The sequence below is a fragment of the Ischnura elegans genome, chromosome 6 (genome assembly GCF_921293095.1).
Source record: "Ischnura elegans chromosome 6, ioIscEleg1.1, whole genome shotgun sequence".
Classification (NCBI taxonomy): domain Eukaryota; kingdom Metazoa; phylum Arthropoda; class Insecta; order Odonata; family Coenagrionidae; genus Ischnura; species Ischnura elegans.
The window spans coordinates 18,403,763-18,427,539 of NC_060251.1; the positions used below are offsets into that span (position 1 = coordinate 18,403,763).

At 37.6% G+C, this 23,777-nt stretch overlaps 1 protein-coding gene across 1 annotated transcript; it reads right to left on the bottom strand.

Moving 5' to 3' along the window:
• Nucleotides 1-5,752: 5,752 nt before the first annotated feature.
• Nucleotides 5,753-20,387, bottom strand: LOC124160204 (neuralized-like protein 4). Its single transcript, XM_046535992.1, has 6 exons — nucleotides 20,260-20,387; nucleotides 15,085-15,319; nucleotides 12,563-12,659; nucleotides 9,440-9,616; nucleotides 7,721-7,811; nucleotides 5,753-6,115 (listed from the first exon to the last, which is right to left on the bottom strand). Exons 1-6 carry the CDS (start codon nucleotides 20,320-20,322, stop codon nucleotides 5,960-5,962), a joined length of 819 nt encoding a protein of 272 aa, XP_046391948.1. The 5' UTR covers nucleotides 20,323-20,387; the 3' UTR covers nucleotides 5,753-5,959.
• Between the last annotated feature and the right edge of the window lie 3,390 nt (nucleotides 20,388-23,777).

Consider the following 23,777-nt stretch of genomic DNA (forward strand, 5'->3'; position numbering starts at 1 on the left):
CAGATCAGACTTCACCAGCATTTTCCTAATGTCATAGGCGATTGTCTCATTAGCTCTTACCTGTACACGAATGCTACTTTCGCTAACGAAATTTTCTTCGCAGTGCCCTGACTACAGTATTCGTTTTCCTCTTGTGTGCTGCCAAAACTATTCAATTCTATATACCAAGGGCGTATCCAGGATCATGACTCGGGGGGTGGGGGCAAGCCACGTTGTGACATTTTAGCATTAAAAAGGTGAGTGAAACCAACATTTTAAGAAAATTATAACAGCGCTAATTCGTTTATGAGATTATTTCTTTGAAAAAGAAATAGTTTTATTTTAGTTACATACCTTATACTAATCATATAGTTTTTCCTGGGTTTAAAGAACATTTGTCGAATACCTTCGTTTCGATTCAGTACTGATTTTGCTTTGAGACTTTTGCGATTTTTGACTCCAGTGGGGACAGCTCCCCCTCCCTACCCCTCGCTGGGCACGCCCATGAATTCTACATAATATAAATCTTCACATACTATCCACTTAATTTCCCGGCTATAGGCTTCAATCGATCAGACTCCACATTTACTTCCTGGGACCGATGACGTCCGCGGAATATTTTCCTCTCGCATCTGCTTTTCTTCTCCGCGCCTCGCTTCCCACCTAAATGATGTACAGGAAACTGAGTGCGTGTGTAGCCTCAATGCCTCGTCTCTGTTCTCACTAGAGTCCAGTGCTCGTCTTCCAATAAAGGGCACTCTATTCACCCGAAGTCAAGGGCGAGGCAACTCCAAATGGGTCAAGTGTTCCCCGGCGGTAAATTCGGCTTCTATAGGGAGCGGAACGAACAGAGGGCATTTTATTTTTATAAGCATACTAGCTGACCCGGCGAACTTCGTACCGCCTAACAATCAATGAACTTACAGTTTAGTTACACCATTTATAAATCAAGAGCGGCTGTATCATTTTTAATCATGTTTAATTTGTTATAATAAAATAAGGATACAAATTCAATAAAACTACGTAAATTAGTATCAAAATTGCTTGTCAGAAAGACATTTTCTTTATTGAATCTTCATAGGGTGGATCGGATCACATTTACGCGGATTTTTTCCAATGAATTTTCCTACGTTTTAGCTTAAAAATGTTTGGGCATTCTGGTTTTATAAAGCAGTTAATGAAATAAAAACTATACGCATTCATTTGTTGGCTATTTGTGTTATTAACCGTAAAAAAATGTTTTTAGGTCCAAGTCTGTTGCGTAAACTTGGCCCGTTCACGGGGCATGTTAACACAACGCCAGACTGACGCTTGACTGATGCTCAACATTGTGTAAGAAAAGCCCCTATGAGGCAGCATAGGTATCGTATGAGGGAATGGATGACTCACAAACAAAACATATATAACTATTCACACAGCCGCAAAACCCACCATTTTGAACCATTCATCTTAAAAAATGTCTGGGGGAGGGCACCCACACCTCTCGCTTACCTTAGCGAGTTTTCTATGTACCCTACAGACCCGTAACATTAGCAGCGCCTAAAACTCCCCTATCCTTAATTCCTTGCTGCGCTCTTGAAGCGAAGGAAGAAATACAGCGGATGGTTTACCGACTCGTTAACATACCACGTTTAATTGACCATGACAAAATCATGGGTTTTCATTAGCACATGAGCACAAACATCACAAAAACTGAAAGACTAACCATGCGATTTGTTAATCGTTATCACGAATGCAACACGAATTGGAAATTGAATACGTTTAAGCTCATAAGGGCATATAAGTTGGGATAATGAAATATTCGGAATGCTAACTTCTTCATCTTTTAATTTTCCTTTGAGTAAAGTCACGTGAATCACATTCATTATCATTTTTTTAAATCACCGAACGCGTTCCGTTGGATAGTTATGGTTGGTTTAGATTTGGAGGTATTATTTTACAAGAGGTACAATCCGGATTTCGCCTTCAAACCTTCACTTTCCTGTAGTATTTTTGCCTCCTGATTAACGTGGTGACATTCATTCCTGGCGGAAATTAATAGTTTTCGAGATATTTTAACTTTTATGGATAGCGATTTTCGGGTTCTGCGCATGCGCCGCCATTTACGATCTTCACTTACTCACCCTTTACTTTACGCACTTCACCTTCTGCGCATGCGCAAACATTACCATCATAATAAAAGAAGAGTCATGGGAAAGTGATTTACCCACTTTACCAACTGGACCAGCTCGAAGGATATTTTTTTCTAGTTGACCAACTCGTACATGTGCCCGGAAAGTGATTTACCCACTTTACCAACTGGACCAGCTCGAAGGATATTTTTTTCTAGTTGACCAGCCCGTACATGTGCCCAGAAAGTGATTTACCCACTTTACCAACTGGACCAGCTCGAAGGATATTTTTTTCTAGTTGACCAGCCCGTACATGTGCCCAGAAAGTGATTTATCCACTTCTACCTCCAACTTTGTTATGTATTGGACCATCACTAGGGATATTTTTCTCTTGTTTACAATTTCAAACATGTTCCGTGGAACTCATTTACCGCCATTCCAATATGGCCGCGCATGTGCAGAACCCGAAAATCGCTATCCATAAAAGTTAAAATATCTCGAAAACTATTAATTTCCGCCAGGAATGAATGTCACCACGTTAATCAGGAGGCAAAAATACTACAGGAAAGTGAAGGTTTGAAGGCGAAATCCGGATTGTACCTCTAGTAAAAATTTACCGATTTGGAAAGAGCATGAACACAGAGCCTACATTTAGCTGTAAATCGTGCCTTGGTAAGCCAGGTACGTCCTAGGACTTAAAATATTCATATAGCCAGTGGGTGATTTCGTCTTCGTTTGTTACACAGTTAAAAGATTTGAATTCATGCAGAGTACCAGCTATTTGATCCTATTTTACCTCGTTTGAGTAATCCACATCTTCGTTCTAGGCCGTCAAATTGTTCGCTCAATCAACCAATTTTGATTTTTGTGGTGGTCAATCATATTCTGGAACACTTTGTTGATGAGCTCACCTTCCGATGAAACTAATTTGCAAACATTCCGACGAAGTGAAAGCAAACTCCTAGATTCCTCGACAGGAACACGGACATTACCGTTTGTCAACAATTGCTTAAAGATTTTTTTACGAACACGGTAGTGAAGAGTCAACTCGAGCTAGGCTTACAATTCTCAGAGTAAGGATTGGGGTAGAGGGCGCTTTCAGGCTGCGCAGTAGCACATTCTGTGGTCAACATGGTTACCATGTGATCGTGGGAAGAAGTGCGGGAATCCTTACTATTCTTGTAGGAAGATGTGCGGGAAGTGTGGGATGTATATGCGGGATCTTGACTACATGCGCAGTAGCCAAAGCGCACTCTCCCCCATCCTTACTCTGAGTTACAATTAGGTTGAATTAAATTTTTTAAATGCAATTTCAAGATTTTGAATATAATTAGTAATTGAAATGTTATATGGTACGAAGTTCAGTTATTAAGTTGGTAAAAATAGAACAAATAATTTAATTTGTAGTTTTGACCGACTAATCAATTGTTGTTGCGTTACTAACTCCTAAAAACATATCACTATGAAAGAGATGAATTTTTTGTGTAAAATTATCCTTTTTTAATGTCCTATATGTTATCCGGGGCTGAGACGAATCCAAAGAACCTAATATCATTAAAATCGGTGTAGGAGTTCTCGAGTTATAAGTGTTCTAACTAACACGATTTTCGACTTTCTTTTATGTATAAATGTATATAGATTTTATGTGCTGGACATGGGGAGTGAGGGAAGGCACCTTCTAAAATAGGGAGGAGAAAGACGGTATGGGTGGAGAGAGTACTGAGCTAAAAAGGGATTCAGAAAACAGTGTTAGAGGGTAGAATGTTGGTTAAATGAGGAAGAGGAAGGAAGAGAATAGGATCCTTTTTTGTAGATAGAATGAAAGGTTGTAGGCCTTATTGTGAATTAAAGTGGAAATTCCGTGAACAACTATTCAAAAGTTTCATCTTCCAGATTCATTCAATCATTCATTCACATTCATTCAATCTCCATCAATTTTGGAAAGATTGTGTTTTATTTCTCACTGGCAGGCCATCCTGCGTTGCTCGGGAAGGATGGTACTTCGAGAAGTGGGAGACTTGAAATCCATGGTCACGTGGAGGTTTTTTAGGTAGGAAAGGAACAAGGCAGGCATGATGATGGTACATGTATATGAGTAACAGAAAACCATGGAAAAAATTATATCCGTGTACCGCGCATGGGATCAGTTTCCACCCCGCTCCACAAAATTGATCATTGTGTTTCCGTACGTGCAAAAAGCTAATGACGTCGTGTGAACAGTGGCGGCTTGCCCATAAGGACTCTCGGACGCCGCCCATCCCAAAGATTTGAAAAAGGAAAAAAAATTAAATACCCATTCAATTGTAATTATACATTTATTAACGAAGGTTTTTTTTCAATTACATACATTGAAGTTCGCATTTGTAGCCACAGGGCGCTGCACAGTGGGCGGACATCGGAAAAAGCCGGACAAAATTATAAAATGGCTTTTTTGAGTTAAAAGACTTGAAACTTCGCAGGTATACTAAAAAACAATTAAAAAATTGGATATATACTTAATTTGACATAGATCACACCCAAATTTCCATAAAAACGCCCGTCTTCAATTTTCTCTGAGAATCTTTCAAAGTAAGTAGATGGTGAAGTTATAAGTGGATTTTTGCGGAATAAAAACCACATAATCTGTTGCTATGGTATTTTTTCTTTAATTTTCCGTAATCTTAAATAATATCATCGATAAATTCTTACCATGCAGTTACAAAATGGGGGATACTGTTTTTGGACAAAGTTTTACATATTGGTAGAGTTTCAAATGGGTAATCGGCAAAGTCACGCGGGGTAACTTATATGAGAGCATTCTTTGAAGATTTTTTGAAGTGTTTATGCAGTTATCTTTGAAATAAGTTTGCGACGCCGGAGATAACATTGATTTTTCGATCGCGCGGCAGGGTTCGTCTCCGCGCATCGGGAGTTGGATTAGACGCAACGCGGTAAGGTCATTGAAACTGTATGGGTTTTAACGGCCAGCATTCACCGTTTTTATGTTTTGCTTCAAGACACCGATTCTCAAATGGTCTATGGGGAAGACAGTGGAGGATTTTCAGCCGAGGTAAGTGTAAGTTTTATTGGAGTTCATTTCGTTTTCTTTCATGCTTCTATTAAAAGCGTTCAAACCTCGAAAAAGTGAGTTGTTTTCCTGGGACTCTTGCAAAAAGACCTACCAGAAAGACACCAGCTGAGACTCTTATACCTTCTTTACTCTCTGATCCCTGACCCCTGGGATTCTACTGCGAAAACAAGACGCAGGTTAACAAGACCGTCAATACTTTTTTATATTTAACTCAAAAACTAAATCGTTGAGCAAGTGTTAACTTCGTTTATTGACGATTAACGGATTATTGCTTTTCTTCCTAGCCCTGGTAACCAATGCCGTAGCTAAAACACTTTTTTTATTTGTGAGTGAAGGGATGGGGGACCTTGGAGGTGGACACATGTCGTAGGATTCATATGGAGAGTAGACCTATATTTATATATGTACAGGGTGAATGTGTGGAAAAAATGAAATGAATGTCTGAAATTTATATTCATTATTTTTGCCTCAATATAAATTTGCGACTTATTTTGATATAACCAATCTTTGGTTCACTTATTTCTTCGGATGATTTATAATGATTTCATGTGAGGTTAGCGTTGGGTAAGACAGAATAAAATGTAAAAGTAAATAATTATCCATTAGGAAAGTTTAATTTTACTTGTGAAACAACGGACATTGAAACGTACAACTTATCAGATAAATGAGTTCACAAAGCTCTATTCATGAATTCTTCATTCAAGCATTATGTTTACATCTTCATCGTCATGCATGCCGTGGAAAGAAGGATGAAATAAAATTTTCAGCTGTAACAAGCAGCATGTCGTGGACGTATTTATCACGAAGTCATTGTCACTTTTATTATGTCGCCGTAGCATTCAAATACTCCATACACTGGATAAGGGACGTTGGAAGCGATTGCCTCTTCTTTTCCGTTGATAAACAATGATAAGGTCCCTGAATCGGTTCTCATTAAGCCAATGCGGTCGCCAACCTGAAAAAAGAGTATTAAAACTTTCTTATCACATTGATATTCCAAATAAGATAAGTTCAACTATACATACATTGTGACATAGTGATATAAAAATGTCGGTCTAAATCGATTTTTAGAGCAATCGATTTTTAATCGAAATTAAATGCTCGACTTTTCTACAAAAATCGAAATATGAACAAAAAGATCGATCGATCGAAAAAATCTACGGTTCCTTTCTTTAAAATAATTTTGTAGAAAAAAATATTATAGTTTAGTAAAACACAATCTTCTTACAAATAAAATGCGTGGAATATTGGTAGAAAATTTTTATGAAATCACGCACATTTAAGTTCAGGGATCGCAAGCCGGAGCAATTCAGCTTCACTTCTTTTTTTTAGAAAGATCATCTGATTTCGATGTTTTTTTCATGATCGATTGCAACCTTTCCAATTTTACCGGCTTTTATTTAGTCTTCCACAAGGTATGGATGGCGTCATCATAGGTCGATAATGACGCAGCTGAGATCAAACGAAATGGTCAAGATCGAAGTCGAAAAATCGAGTTTTGATCGAAACTCGAGGATCAAGAATCGATCTCGATTTCCTCGATATCTGGAATTTGAAACTCGTTTTTTTATTTTAGTTGAAACGAATATCACTGCAAAATAATAGCAAAATATAAATCATTAGCAAAAAAATTATATGTACTTAAATTGCTTATGAAATCAATCCCTAGCCAAGAGTTTCAAAAACACTTTTAATAGGTATTCGTATTGTGCGTCTGAGGTGAATCTGTTGAATGGCATCTAGTGAATATTCCCCTTAGTATCAGAGTGTTCATGAATAATATATACGAGTAGTATAGTAATATAATCTCTATGGGAGTGTCAGTAAGAGAAGGAAAAAATCTTCAAAATATGTTATTCGAATATATCCGAGCAACTACATGCGTACGGGAGAATGTATATTTACAGTAAAATACCCGTTAACTAGGGAACTCTATCGTGAGATAGAGCCACGAAAGTGATGAGAATAGATTGATAGCTGACAATTGACTCAATGACGACGCGTTCTGAATAGCAAGTTTTCGCAATTAAAAAGTGGAGAGTATGAAAATTTTTATTTAATTTTTTCAAAAAAGAGATTGCCATGAATAATTTATCTCAGTTTACCTAATAAATAATGGAAATGGGTTCAAAATGTACAGTTTATATGCAGTAATACAGCGTATTAAATTGATATTATAATTAATGAAAATAGAAAATTCTCTTGCCACCGTGCTGTCTCCATGCACAAACTTTTATGCCTTCCGAAATTCTAATTCCTGATTTGTTCTTGCGTAACGATTGGAGTAATGACATCTCAACAATAGCCAATCAGCAGAAATCATTTCCTTGAGTTTATTCTTTATCCAAAATTAGGGCTTCGTATTTACCTTTTTCTTTATTTCAACTGAGAACTTTTGGAAATTTGTATTTTCCTCGTTTTGATCTCGAAGTAAAAATGCTGAATAAATTCCACTTTTCATGAAAAATCTCTCTCATCAAATGGCCATTATAGACCTATAGCTTGTGGTCATGAATTAATCATTTCATTTTTAAGTGATGTAATTGAAATATTCATTCACCTTTAAGTGATCAACATGAGTCTTTCTGTTGTTCATCACCAGATTTCCATTGTTGTACAATTGGTTGTGGTACAGCACCCACGTTCCGGACCTTCAAAGAAATCATGAGAAAAATCAATATTTTTCGCAAAGAGTTTTTATTAATTGGTTATCTTGTTCATGATGATTCACATCTTAAATATCAATTTTCTGAAATTCCCCACGTAAATTCTTTTAATAATAATTGACAAACTACTTGGACATATACATAAGTACTTTATTTTGGAAGTATGCTATCAAATGCTTGGTCGATCTAAGGAATAAAATTTCATTTACTACGTATGTTTGTATTGATTCGAGATTTCTTGCATAGAAGTACAAATAACTAAGTAAGTATAATTACCCATACAATAGCAATCTCTCTAGTTGCAGTACTCTCTTATTTTCCCTCGATTTACTACTGGGTCCTTAAAGCTCCGTTAATTCTTAGAGAGAGATTTATTTACTTACGTCATATTAAATCAATGGATAGAAACACGTAGTGGATAAATGGGTCGTTTTCTCACATTAATACAGGGGTCTTAAATCTTTTTAATGCAAGGGCCAAAAACCGATTTCACATCGTCCGGAGGGTCACAATGCTCCACGTCACTTTACCACCACATCAATAATGTTTCAAAAAATATATACTTTCAAACTGCAATAATCTTTATTAGTTAAAAATTTCAATCAATCAATGCGATTTTTGATGAGTTAGTCGATATATATTTTATATTTTGTGGTGCTATACAATATTTCCTTTAGCCTCTAGCAGCCGCAAGAAATTAGCCGGCGGGCAGCTTGCGACCCGGAGTTGGTGGGTTGAAGACCCTTGAATTAACTTATTAAAAAAATGCTCTTTCTAGCCATAAATTTACTCCCCTATAATATCGTGCCAGCACAGGATAAAATGAGGCATGTACGATTTTTTCAAGGCAGTGTGGCGAGGAAGGAAATAGCAGTAGAGAAGACAATGGTGGGAGCAGAAATACTGTGCTCGTCTGAATATATGCACTACCCCACCAACAGTCTCATTAGGGTGCGGGGGATGTTTGGGAAACAAGAAAAGAAAGTTCACTTTGGATATTGATGAAGATAAGATGGGTCATTAATAGAAGAAAAAGTGAATGATTGCGAATTGTTATATTGGTAAAAAATTAAGCACTTTTGTAATTACTTTCCGACGTAATAGCTTAGGCGATCGAGACATTGGTCGAGCCCTATGGAGAGATTTTACTGTATGAACCGCTAACTGCACAGAGGCATCATGTCTAATCTGGCAAACTTTACAGGGAAGAAAAAAAACTTAGTAAACCCACATACACCACACATATAGTTTTTTATATTTTTTCTTTATATGTATAGGCATTTAGCACTTGCTTGCACAAATAACTCTTCCACCTAGCGACAGCTTAAAGAAAATAAAAGAAATATAGTTCAATTTGGACATGATATCTTTTTGCAGTTAGCGATTCATATACATTCTTCATAGAATTTTTTCGCCAATAACTTTCAATGAGACATTGGCACGATCAAGCCAGAATGAAGCAAAAGTTATAAAATTAGAGGAATGACCAATGCGGAATTTCGATTGCGAATTTACTTTTTATTTACAACGGCAGGTATACCACCTCTAGTCACGCATCTATTGAAGCGGCTTCGGTGCATAATTTAGATGTAGATGAAATGATGTCGACTTACTTCAGAGAGTTGATGTGATTCGGTGTGTCTCCGTCATTTGGAGACACGGTGGTGACCCCTATGCCCATGAAGTAGTTGAACTTGCTGCCGCTCTTGTGGTTCACCACCACCTCGAATAGCTCGTTGATGCGAAGAGGTCTGTTGGTAAACGCCACTCCGTAGAGCCGCTCCTCACCGCTGAAAGAAAAGTCATAGCAACTTCGTCTTTGGACATTTACGACAGTTGTTTTTGTATCAGATCCACCAAGGGGACAGCATAGAGGAGGCCCTATTCCATCCCACAGAAGACTGATTTTTGCATTTCGAATTCGTTTTCAAAAATGTCTGCGGCGCGGTGATGAGTGCAATACGATCCACTTTTTTGCAATATTTTGCATTATAATGCTTGAAATTGGGAGGTATAGTGTTGAAAAATTGGTAGATCACATCATCATGTATATTACATTTCGATTAACAGCCCTAATTATACGTAGCTTATATCACCGTGAAACTCGGATCAATTTATCCGTCAGGGACGCGAGTTGCGACTTTTGTAAACCTACTTCAATGCGCGGCGGGTGACAACAAATTTAGAGGCCGACTTAAGGATCCTCTCTTGTAATATTTGTGACTTCCACTTACGTTTACTCTCGCGTACCTTCCTCTGATTGTAGCGGTTATGTGATTGTAAAATATCAAATGGCGGTGATATCAAATTTTGATACACGTGTACATGACAAATATAGTAAAATACACACACAAATTACCCTGTAAAGGATCATTTTTGGCATCAATCGTCGATCTAACAATTTTTTAAATCAAAATGATATTTATATGACATCAATTTTATACTACGGAGGAGATTAAGACGTAAAAGCGATATATGATGCTACTTGGGACATGATTTTTTTCCTCTTTGAAACGGTTATGTGATTGTAAAATATCAAATAGTAGTGAAATCAAATTTTGATAGACGGTGTTATTTTTTCGCATCTTCTGTAAGGCTGTCAAATTTGAAAACCCTATCTTAAGACCTGGTTACACGGTACATTAACACGCACGGGTTAATGTCTAATTGTATGAACGCGAGAATGAACGCCAAAATGTACCGTTTGACCACCCAACTTGTGCGAATGCATGCACAGAAAATAGAACCTGTTCTAATTTGGTTCATTCATTCATACATGTACCGTTCCGGTCCATCAAAATCAATCACGCAAACGTACATTAACTTGTAGGTACGTGTTAATGTACCAGGCCTTTATACTTAAATTACATCAATTTTATATTGCGTAAGAGATAGGGAAGTAAAACTGTCATATGATGCTACTTGGAACATGATTTTTCTTCTTTGTAACGGCTATGCAATTCTAAAATCACATAATCGTTGCACTCGAAGGAATCCTCGAATACGCTGGGGTAAATGTCATTGGAAATGACACAAAAAATACGCGGAAAAGAGAAATGTTTGGCCGCGTATGGACCCAAGCCAATGGACCGCGAATGCTTCAATCGATAAGGGCGTAAGAGTCTTAAGCCTAATGGTACCGTTAAGAGGGAATTCCCCGATTATTCCTTTGTATAGTATTTATGAATCTTAGTGAGTAAAATGTCCACAGAGGTCCAGAGAGGAATCATGTCCTAAGTAGCATCACATGTCACTTTTGCGTCCCTATCCCTTACGTACCTAACATAAAAATGATTTTATTCAAATATCACTTAGGATTAAAAAATTTGATAACTCCACATATGATGTTAAAAAATAACCCTGTGTACTCATATATGCACCAAAATACGTGCGAAATCAGTAAACCTACCCACGAAGAACATGGAAACAACAAAAATTTCGTAAATAAGTACATATGCCATGGTAGAATCTGAAAAGTCCTAAAGTCTGAAAGTTCCCCTCCACTCGTATCTATTCCTAATTTATGCAGGCAATTAGGAATAGATACCTACAAGTGAATTTCTTTTCATCCAAGACGTTAAATTCTTGGAGACAAGAGCGAGAAACCATATTTTGGGGAATAAAGGACCATAGAAGTGGCCTTCACGAAAAGTATTTTCCACCAATTCTAGATTCTTGCGTTCATTTTGAAAAAAAACTACTCTCAGTTATTTCAACGGTGGGATACAAAATATTTCAGTGAGGAGAAATAATTAAGACTCTGCGGACGAGTAATATCCGCGGTGAAAACTTCGCCTTCTAAATAATAATAATAATTTATTACTCCTACATTTGTTTTTTACATCTTAATACAATGAAAAAAGAGAAGGAGCTTTAGGTGTTCTCGAAGGTCATAGGACCAGAATTGAGCCACCATCAATTAACAAAATGTATGCCAATAACATAATAATGCAGTACCTGATACATTAAGTTTTATGTAAATAACGTCAAAATAAATTTTCAACTTTTTCTCGCGAGAAGATCCAGTCTTTAGCAAGTCTCAACATGACATATGTGGTTTTATTTTTTTTATTCTAGCGGGCAGTAGATGAAATAATTTTGGCCCCATGTAAATAAAACAGCGTTTATGTACAGTTAACTTGGGTCTATTTGCAACGATAAATGACTCATTCCTTAAATTATATTTATATTTGTCACTTACACTCGGCATATTTCCACTTCTGGCAAAAAAACAATTAAAGCACATTGAATAAATACAAATGCCTTAGTGGCAACACATTTAGGACCACAAACAACGGAAATGAGTGCTCATAGTAATTTTTAAACAGTATTGCCCTAATTATTTTTTTTTGCAAAATGAGTGCACACGTAAATGTGTTCATGTATGCACTGCCCCAGCAGATTATACCATAAGAAAGTTTGGAATGAACAAGGCATGATAAATGGTTTTTTTAACCGGAAGAGGACATTTTCTTCGTAGGTAGTAAAATTTGGATAAGGCACTTCTAAGGCATTTGTTTACAGTAAGTAAGTGTTTATCCCAGCGTAGATTACTATCCAGAATTACTCCCAAGTATTTCATTTCAAATATCAGGATATACTTTTAATTTATTACGGTAAAGCACCATCTTGTGTTAGAGATAGATTTTAACCTACATTTATACTATGAATTTTTACAATTAATTCAAATACAGCCAACTTTTAGTGTTATTTAAGAGTACTTTAATGATACTTACTTAAGTTTTTCGATTGTTTTTCCATTATTGGTGATGGCGACATTTTTCCCACATTTGGGATGAAAACGTAATGGATCTTTAGGAGCTATGACATTATCTGAAAACAAAATTAAATCATCAATGTAAATTTCTTAAATAACAACATTCTGGAGAGATATCAGGTAGTGGAATTTTTTACTGGGCATCCATTAATTACGCGAGGCGTTTAGAGGGGGTGGAATCAAGGCGATTCTCACCGAGTCTCACATGGGGGAGAGGAGGTTCTGGCAAGTATCACGTGATTTTTTTCCGCAAAAAATAGGATACTAATGCCATCATAGTCATCGTAAATACTAGTCTTAACTATTCTCATATAATAACAATAAAATAAATTGTCTTTTTTATAAATCCAACGCAATAATTCATATTGACATATTTACACCGAAAATACGCATTTTGAACAATCTCACGTGAAATTAGAGGTATGCGTTTCTATTCTAAGCCAAATCTCACTTATTCTTACTGAGGTGGGAGAAGGGGGAGGGGTCCAAATGTCGCCAAAATTACCTCACGTAGTTAATGGGCGACATCTTATGCAGTAAAACGCGTTTATTAGTTCGAATAGCTGACACTGGAGTGACGTATTCGACTGGTGCAAACCAAACAGTTATTAAAGTACAGTATACTCTACGGTGCAAACACTATTTCGTCCAGCCCAGGGAATCGTAGTGTAGTATGTTCGTGGTGTGGTCGACCGCTTGCCGAGACTAGGAGGTGACTTGGACATCTCACTTTGTCCTCTTTACCATAGGTACGGTACCGGTTTCGGGGAATAATAGGGTAGTTACCTTCATCAAAGAAAACGAAAGGCATTAATTACGATTCGTTACCCACCATTAGTGTATTTATAATATACTAATTATTTGGTTTTAGAAATCCCGGATTAGATGAATGGCAATGGTCAATTTTAACCGCATTTGAAAAAATTACAGATTGGCGCCCATGCGATGCCACTCCACGTGACGTCACAGGGACCTAGTTTCTACACGAGTAGATAGAAGTTTTACATCGTCTGAGATTACCAATGCATACATGAGACTCAGAGCTCAGGGAAACATCTCTAAATAATCACTTATTAAAACTGCCTATGGTCGGAAAGCTTCCTTTGTTTGATAGGGTATTAAAAATCCTTATTAATGCCAAGCGCTACCTGCTAGCAGGGTACTCAGCTACCTGCATCGCAGCGGTGCACATATCCTCGCCCAAAGGTCACCTCACACGGCGGCAACGGGAACCAGAATGACGTCACACGGGGGTTTCCCAGCATTCATACTTAGCCGTCGCGTTTTTTTTCGCGCGCTTGAAATGTTTCACTTTTCATTTAATCGCGAAAAATAGATATCATCATTTAAAAATCTAAAAGCGTGAAATTCGTACTCCAGGAATAATTCTTAATATCAGGAGTTAAATTAATTCTTGATTCCAGGAGTAATAATAAGTCTTTCGATTTAGGCAATAAAAAATAAATGGAAACCACCCTATTCAAAGACGCTCCAGACCACCGAGTAAGTTGACCTAAGTAAGGGGCCTTCACAGTTCGGTGTTGCGAATACTCCGCGGCTCGCAAGCCAATCAGATCCCGTCTTTGAAAATTGATGACATCATGTCGCCAGCTCGCTGCGTCGTCGCAGGGAAAATTCAACAGATTTTTTTCTGCGACGACGCAGCGAGCTGGCGACCTGGCTAAAAATCTGTTGGATTTTCTCTGCGTGAAGGCGGCAGCACACCGACGTTTTGGAATTGCTGATTTTTAATGGGAATCTTAGGTATGCAAATATGCAGGAATGGCTCAAAAGGGAGTGACGAATGCTATTAATTTCATTATTCACCATTTTTAAGAATAGATGTTTCGTATCTTTCCTAAACGTAAGACAAATGTTAACCGTAGTTTAGATTACAATCACTGAGGAGCATAGATTAATGTAACACATACCCGTCAATGTTTTCACCGACTAAATATAGGGTAAGAGCTCCTTGTTGGTGACCACGGTCGTTTAAATGACAATTTATAACACATAATTGTGCCCTCATCATCTGCTCAGTTGAAGCTATTTTGATAACATGGCTGGGCCAATCTGTTAGAGCAACAGTTATTAAATAAATCTTTCTGATAACATTTCACGTTAATCATGTTCATTGAGTGTATGTAATTCGCTATTTCTCGTATATTCCGAGTTAGGAAATTAAAACTTAAAGGCTATAATAATACATATATATAGGCAGGTGCCATCACTATATATATTATTCTATGGTCGTTATATTAACTTCCAATACGATTAACAGTTAAGAAGAATATTTCAAGAAATTAAATGCACAAAACAACGTATGAATAGTGCGTTTTGATCGAAATCTTAGGATGATATGCTCCCGGGCCGATTTTTAGGAGCTGACGCTTCCTGCCTTTCATTTGTTTTTGCAACGAGGAGCACACCAAAGAAAGTGGCCACGCTAAATATCTCGACTCAGAGCCGGCGTATACTCGCCTCCAAACAACCCCTCGAAGTGAAGGGTCTGCCTGCCTTGACACTCCACGACCCTGTGCTTGAAGTCCACCTGAACCCTGTCCGTCCCATTGTCGATGACCCGGTGGCCCTCCACCTTGGTCACCCGGTGTCCGGACTCGTTCTTGCGGCTGACGATGGAGAAGTCGAAGGCGCTCCTCAAGGAGCCGCCTGTACAGCTTTGCTCCAATGGCTCGCTGGATATTGCGACTGCACCCTTTTATCGTGCGTAGGAAAGAGGCCAAAGGTCACATTATGTATAGCCCATAGCGATAAAATTCATTCATTTCAGTTCATTCACACCCTAAAGTACAATAGAGTAGTTTCCTCCATCAAAGAACACGAAAGGCATTGATTGCGATTCGTTACCCACCATTAGTGTATTCATAATATACAAATTATTTGGTTTTATAAATCCAAGTTAAGATGATTGGCAATGGTCAATTTTGACCTCATTTGAAAAAGGCCAATCTGGCGCCCATGCGATGCCACTCCACGTGACGTCAAAGGGACCTAGTTTCTTTACGAGTAGATAGGAGTTTTACATCGTCTGACATTACCAATACATGCATGTGGCACAGAGCTCAGGGAAGCATTTCTTAATAATCACTCATTTAAATTGTCTATGGTCGGAAAGTTTCCTTCGTTTGAACGGGTATTAATAATCCTTAATTAAGCCAAGTGCTACCTGCTAGCAGCCTGCATCGTAGAGGCGCACGTAGCCTCGCACCAAGGCTTCTTACTCCCGTTTGGATACATGTATTGTTATAAAGTATTAAAAATGTTTTTTTGCGTAGTGGATACCAAGTATAAAATTTTGCCCAAAAATATATGAAAGCGACGCGGTGTTTAATTTTCGTAGAGGTTTCTCGATCTCTATGCACAAGCCTAATTTAACGATGTACAAAAGGAGTTTTTTGTATATGGGACCCAAATTGTATAATGTGCTACCAAATACAATTAAAAGAACAAAATTTTTTGTTAAGCATAAAAGGCTGATGAAAAATGGATTAAACCTTTTGATGACATTGAAAAGTGGTTGTTAAGGGTCGGTGTATTATATTAAACACACTTGGCATCATGTGTGTTGTACACATGTTGCATTTCATCTTACGGTCAATTCAGTTATGATATTATTGCGCACAAAATGTTTTTTTTCTCTAGGTATTGAGTATTTTGGTTCTATGTGTTTTCATTTCCCCAGTTAATGAAATTTGAAGTTAGCCCAAACATAGGCTTGTTGCCTTACAGGCTTCCTTACTTCCTTGAATGGATATAATAACCTGTAAAAAATTGTATGCACGGAAGAATAAATTATATTATATTGTATATTATTTACTTTTTCAAATTGATCATTTCACGGAGGGAAGGAGTTGCGAACCACGCGAGACCTATGGGTTAGGTCCACGAGTGGAGGAATAGCGGCGACCCTCTCGGCATGAGTTCGTGATGTCACCCACTTATCTGTGAAAGGGTTTAGGCTGTATATTTTTCGTCGCGAACAGCACGGGAGTACGTAATGGACCGAAAAATGGAAAAATACCCGTCTCTTCATTTTCAAAATCTATCACAATCGGCCATGACATAAAATTGGTGAACGAACCAATGCGTTTCGGAGGTTTTACGTCATATCTAAAATATCAGCCCTTCCCATTTGGAGCAGAAATGTGATACCTCTCGCTTAATTTTCAATATAGATGTTCAACTAATTTGACTGAAAACTAACACTGAAGGCATGTTGAAGGTGTTTTAGATCAGACAAATCATGCTGTGATATAATTATACTAGATGATAACTTCTTGATAGCTTTTAAAAAGCACTTATAGAGAGATAGAAAATCTCCGAGCTCTTATAAAATATATTATCCTTTGCAATAAATAGGATATGGATAACTTATTCAAAGTTATAGTACCTAAATAACGTAATGAAAACCCTCGTAATTTAAGTCACCGTTCGACAAGAAACGAAATATTGGTGAAAACTAAAAATTGGTTGATTGAAGAATGATATAAGATATTCAAAATAAAATAAAATCGTATTGAGTTGAAATACGGATACATTTACAAATATTGTCCATGAACAAAAGGTTTTACTTAACATTTTATAGTGTATTCATATTGATATTGTATATTTCTTTGTATATTGGGTATTTAAATTTTACTCTGTATTGTAAAATGAGCATTGGAATGGGTATTGGAATGAATTGGAAGAAATACGAATACACAATGAAATATTAATTAATACCTTTGATTCGTGGGCAATATTTGTACTGCATATAAAAATGGAAAATGTTGGTAAAAAATCTACAGATTCCTATTATTTTATGTGTAAGAATATTTTGAATTTTTTTCTGATAAAGACATATTTGATTAAAAATTAACTTTAAATCCCTAAAGAGCCCAAATGGGCATGGGAAAAAGCTCCACTCAGTGCCTTGGGTGCCAGTAGAGGCGCGTTAATTTAAAGGGCGTTTAAGGGAAAATTAGTGTTCAATCCGCCAGTGAAGGACAACCACGAGGAATTTCAATGAGGTGGCTGAAAATTTAATCCACGGCTCTCATTTATACCTCTCCTCACTGGTTAAGTTCACTGCCCAACGCTTTGTGGGTTTATGAAGCGGTAAACCTCATAAATACCTTAATAAGATGACAGAACAACCTAATCGGCCATATCTTCAGACATGATAGCCTGATGAAGACAATCGTTGAGGGACACGTAGATGGCAAGAACGGGAAAGAAAGACCTTAAGTGCTAGAGATGGTGTATGAGGAGAGACAGCTTCTAGATGAGATTCGAAGGAGATAGAAGTTATGGATGGAGCGAGTACTGAGTGGGGAGGGGATGTTGAAAGCAGTGTTTGAGGGTATGTCGTGAAAAAAATGGAGAGAATAGGATAAGAATTTTTGATATAGAACAAAATATATGGAACAGGTAAAGAAAGATGTAGAAGAGAATGAATATGCCTGGGGAAAGATTAGCTGATTGGAGAATTGAGAATTGAAAAAATACTTCAAACCAATCTTAGGATATTAGTGAAGAGTTCTCGGGATTGCCACCGGGTCAGGAACTCCATATCTGCCGACGTTTCGATATCCGACTCGGTCATCGAAACGTCAGCAGTTATGCAGTTCCTGACCGGGTGGCAATCCCGAGAACTCTTCACTAAGTCCATTCGCCGGGAAAGCACGAAATCTTTCCATCTTAGGATAGTTGACCAGTGTCGATGGCATTCTCCCAGCCCTCAAACAAAAACTCACTGTCGGGTAGCCCGGTATATCGTAACTTTAAAGTGATTCAGAGGCAGACTGTATGTTATGCAATCGTAACAAAAAACGCATAGTGTTTCAGAAAGTGTGATGGATGAGAAGAAGTGCCCTTGGGCTTCTTTATTGTGGTTCTTATTACCCGTTGCTTGCCAAGTTAGCGGAGAAATGAGCGACTTTCGCTAATGATTTTTCTATTATGTTCCTTTGACTAGCACATTTTAGATGTAGCTCAACATTTGTGACGATAGGACAAAATTAACCATTCTGGGCATTAATCTGGGTTTTATTAGCGGTCGAACGTTGGTGGGAAAAAACTTGAGCTGTTTGAGCAATTCAACTATTTGGACAGCACATTAGAGGAAAGCTGATACAGCAGTAAGGACATGAGGAAGACAATTGCGTAAGCAAAGGAGGCGTTCATGAACACTAAGGAAGTTATAAAAGGGATCTTTACACAAGAATTTTAAGAAAAGGCTAGTGTAGCGTCTGATCTGGATTGTAGGGCACAAATGTGCAGTGCCGTGCATAAAAATGGGCAATTAGGAAGGAGGACGAGAGAAAACTGGAGGCGTTCGAGATGTGGGTGTGAAAAAGAATGGAGAAAATGAGGTGGACAGAGAGGAGTAGGGACGACGAAGTGCTGGAAATTGTGGGTCTGGAGAGGCAGCTTCTAGATGAAATGCGGAGGAGACAAACTTGATAGCCCTTGTACAGCTTTGCTCCAATTCATGGGCTTACCCAGAATCAAACCTAGGGGTGGGGGGGGGGAGGGGCAAAACTAGCTGTAGTCGTTTAAGTTGTAACTTTTTTGCACAGAAGAGGTTAATGAAACCAAAATTTTAAGGAAATTATGACAGCAATTAATTAGTTTTTATAATTATTTGCTATAAAAAATAATTATGTGCCAGAAAAAAAATTATTTTTATTTTAGTTGCATGCCTTACACCAATATCATTTTTCTTCAAAAGGAAAATTTGTTCATGACTTTTGTTTTGAACTAAATTTATTTTCGCTTCTAGGGGGGGTTCCTTGAGTTCAGCGCTTTTCAGTGAGGAAATATGGACAATTAGGAAGGAAGACGAGAGAAGACAGGAGGCGTTCGAGATGTGGGTTTGGGGAAGAATGGAGGTGAAGTGGACAGAGAAGAGGAGGAACGACGAAGTGCTAGAGATGATGTATGAGGAGAGGCAGATTCTAGATGAGATTCGAAGGAGATAGAAGTTATGGATGGAGCGAGTACTGAGTGGGGAGGGGATGTTGAAAGCAGTGTTTGAGAGTATGTCGTGAAAAAAATGGAGAGGAAGGTAGAGAATAGGATTTTTGAGATAGAACGAAAGCGAGCGGGCCTTCTTGTGAAGTGAAGAGGGACGGACATGAAGGAAAGGGAGGCTGCCGTAATGCTTCTTAAGGCCTGGTTACACGATACATTAACACGTACGGTTTAATGTCTAAATGTATGAACGCGTGAATGAACACGAAAATGTACCGTGTAACCACCCAACTTGTGCGAATGTATGAACGGAAAATAGAACCTGTTCTAATTTGGTTCATGCATTCGTACATGTTCCGTTCCGGTCCACCAAAATCTCTCACGCAAACGTACATTAACTTGTACGTGTTAATGTACTGTGTAACCAGGCCTTTAAGAACTCCAAGGAAACCTACCTTAATTGGTAGAATACTTTGTTTAAGGTTTTCATGGTAGACTAATGAAAATGGGCGGAGACTTTCACATTTTCTTATTTTAAATTTACGGGTTGACTTCAGAAGAATTTTTGCTTTTTGCTATTTTTTCTCCCTTCCATCAACCAAATTCTTCGAATGCATAGCGATTTCGTGTCCGCGAAGGAGGGACTCAATTCCTTAGCTTTCTCCACCAGTGACTACTTACATGGTCGGAGATTCCGCCCCAGAGGATCAGTGCTGCCGCCAGGGAGAGAAAACCAAAGGCCATGTTTCCTATAGCTCCGCAGTCCTTTCGTCGAGAATGCAAGCGTTCTTTCGCGACGTATCGACAAGAGTGTCTGTCCCATACGGACTTCAAGCCATCACCCTATAAATGTGATGTCACCTCGCTTTTTTAGCCGTTCCATGTGTTCACATATTTCATTCCGCAGCTCATTTTTTTCTCGGCTAAAATACGCCTCAAAAGATACTCTTTCTTTTTCACCAGTCAACCTTGTGTGTTAGACTATAAAATGAAAATCATTGATGAGAGTGGTGATTGATTCGCTTGATTTTTTAATGGGAACTATATCAACGAAATGAATATACCCCTCTCCAGAAACTTCATCCTTCCAAGGGAAAATAAATCGATCTGTTGAACGAACCGTGGAATAGGTTTTCTTCGGAACCCACTTTAGCGTTCGCTAAATATTTTGGTATAAAGTCAACCGTTCTACTCATCGAAAAATCCATATAATTTGGAAGATATTAGGGTAAATTATATAAAATTTCGATATTTAAAAATGGCTAGAAAAAGGAATAATCAGAAGGAAATGTGATTTCAATATGAGCCGCGTGCATCAGTGCCTATTTTAAACATTTATTTTGATTCTATTTTGAATAAGTCGTCGACCATGACACATGTTTTAATTTCGTTTTACTCTTAAGTACCTAATATTATCTTAAAGTGTTGGACCACCTGTATCATTGCAATATTTAAAACATCCCTGTAAACCATAATGGTTGCCATAACGTTGCAGCAACGTCTCACGGCAACCAACTGGGAGTTCCATGCAACGTTGTGACAACGTCTTATTTACTGCCAAACGTCCTCCGTACTACGTTTTCACAACGTCTTCACAACATCTTTGCAACGTGACACGTAACATGATTGCAACCTGCCTGCAACCTTCTGTAAACCATATAGGTTGCCACAACGTTGCAGCTACGTCTCACGTCAACCAATTTACTGCCAAAATTTAATCCTTACTACATTTTCACAAATCTTCACCACCAGAAGCGTAACGTGATGCAACCTTTAATAAATAATACTTTAAATTGTGTCGTTTCAAAGGAAATTTTTTTATTATTCCTTATTTACAATTTGTTTTCCTTTCCTCCACCCTCTGATGCCTTGACTCAGCGTGCCTGAACCAGTCAATTGCCTTCTCCTTTATGTGCTTATGGCCATATTCCTTTAATGTGGGCTTGCAACGGAAAGCATCTGAAATTAAATTTTAGTAAGGATTTTAGACACAAGTAGTTTTATTGAACAGTTCCCATTTTGAAATAATTTTATAAGCACAACATACCAATAATACAGGCACACGTTCTGGTGGCACAGAACTGGATTTTTTTAGTGTTCATTTTGGAATGGCCGAAAAATGAAAATCTCCGACCAAGGTTATTGGTAAATAGGTGGTATAACATGCCGAAAACACCCTCAGTAATGTTATTCCGACCTCGTCTGCATAACTCTACAGTCTGAAAAATCAGAGGAATTTTTACAACACAAAAGAACTCACAAATAGCTACTTATAAAAGCCCATCAAACAAATGACACTCAAAAGTTTTATTTTACCAGAGCTGCGTGGAATGGCTTTTTGAGGAGTTCCACCTCCAGGGCATCAAATTCTTCCATTGTATCCATGGGGAATTTCCAGGTCAATAATAAGTCGTTGTCACTTTCATCTGGCATCTGGCAGTTCGACTTAGCTCTTTTCAAAGCCCGAATTTCCTTTAAAATTTCCAGCTGCGTCTTCTCAATTCTCTTTAAATACTGAAGAAGGTCTTCAGAAATAACTATGGGACCAGAAAAAGTTTACATTACTAAAAAATATGTATAATGTACTTTTCATCTTATTATAAAGGTGAGAAGTAAATTGACTAAAATATAATTAAGACAGTAGTTTTTATAGGGCCATTTTTAAATAGATGCACATAACCAATAAGATGTGATGGTCAGCTGATGAAATCAGCAGGATTAGTATTGCACTTGCCACCTAGGTCAGAGCCCACAAATTTGGACTTTCTATGAGGCAAGAGTTGGCAAATTACTTCATATGAAATGACAAACAAGGGTTTGAGACACGAGCTTGGCTGCATATACTTAGTCATTTTCTTGAGCGATTCTATTATCATTACTGTCATTACATGAGATCTTGAAATGACCTCGATAATTAAGGCGTAAGCAGTTAATTTTCCCACAAAATCCACCTGATAAATTTAAGGCTGGAGAGTGGTTTCTTTACTTTAGAGAAATAAAAGTTTAGTCCAAATGTTAATGAAATAAGCACGCACAACAATAATTGAATGTCATTCAAAGAAAACAGAAATTATCTCATGATATTTTTTAGAACAGCCAATCTTGAAAATCATAGGAATGGTAATAAAAATAATCGAATGCTAGGGTTGTATTGAAAGGGAGAGTACTAACTTTGAATACAACCCAAGAGACTAGAGAGCATAATTCAATTCTGGGCGCTGGACAGCACAAAATAACAAAAGTAATGTCCTTGCAAGAATTTCAACAAAATGCAAGGATGGATTGCTGATAGCTCTCAAGGAAAATACCTAAGCTACTGACATATGTTGGTCTCATTGAAGTATTTAATTAATAGAAATTTGAAAACTTTACTTACAGCTTAGAGCCAAATGAATGTGTGTCTGTCCAAACTTTATGTTCCCTTTAAGGCCTTCCAATAAATAATATTTTGCAATATCATCTAAGAATGATGCTCTCAACCCACGCCTTGTTGCATCTGGTGGAGTAGAACCCCCAACTCTTTTCAAAAAATCAATCTGAAATAAAAATTATTATATTAGGGATAATTCATTGAACCAAAGGCTGTACACATCCACTATGACAATTTTACATGAAGAATACTGGATGTCCCATTTATCTTGATCACCCGAAATAACTTTTTGTCCAGATGGAAATTCAAAAATGTGTCAAGCAAATGTTCATTAGCCGTCAGGGGGACATTAATTAGCATGATTGACTTCCTTGTAGCTTTATTATTTACAAAGATATGAACAGCGGTATGTCTTTTTAAAATGGCACCCTATATTTTTTATTTGGCAGTTCATTTCCTCTCCTAAAGACGTATTAAAAAATGTAGCACAGTGGACCATTAACATAAACACAGTGTTATGAAAAATGTCTGACTCAATAGCACTTAGTGCAGGAAGGCGGGTATTGGAACTACTCCACCAGTCATTCATAAAAAATATAGGGTGTCATTTAAAAAAGACATACCACTCTTCAAATCTTTGTAGAAACAAAGATACAAGGAAGGCAGTCATGCTGATTAATGTCCCCCTGAGGGCTTATGAACATTTGCTTGACACATTTTTGAACTTCCATCTGAACAAAAAGTTATTTCGGGTGGTCAAGATAAATGGGATACCCTGCATAATTGGAATCAAGATCAAACAGTCTGCTTGCTTAGAAGAAAACAATAT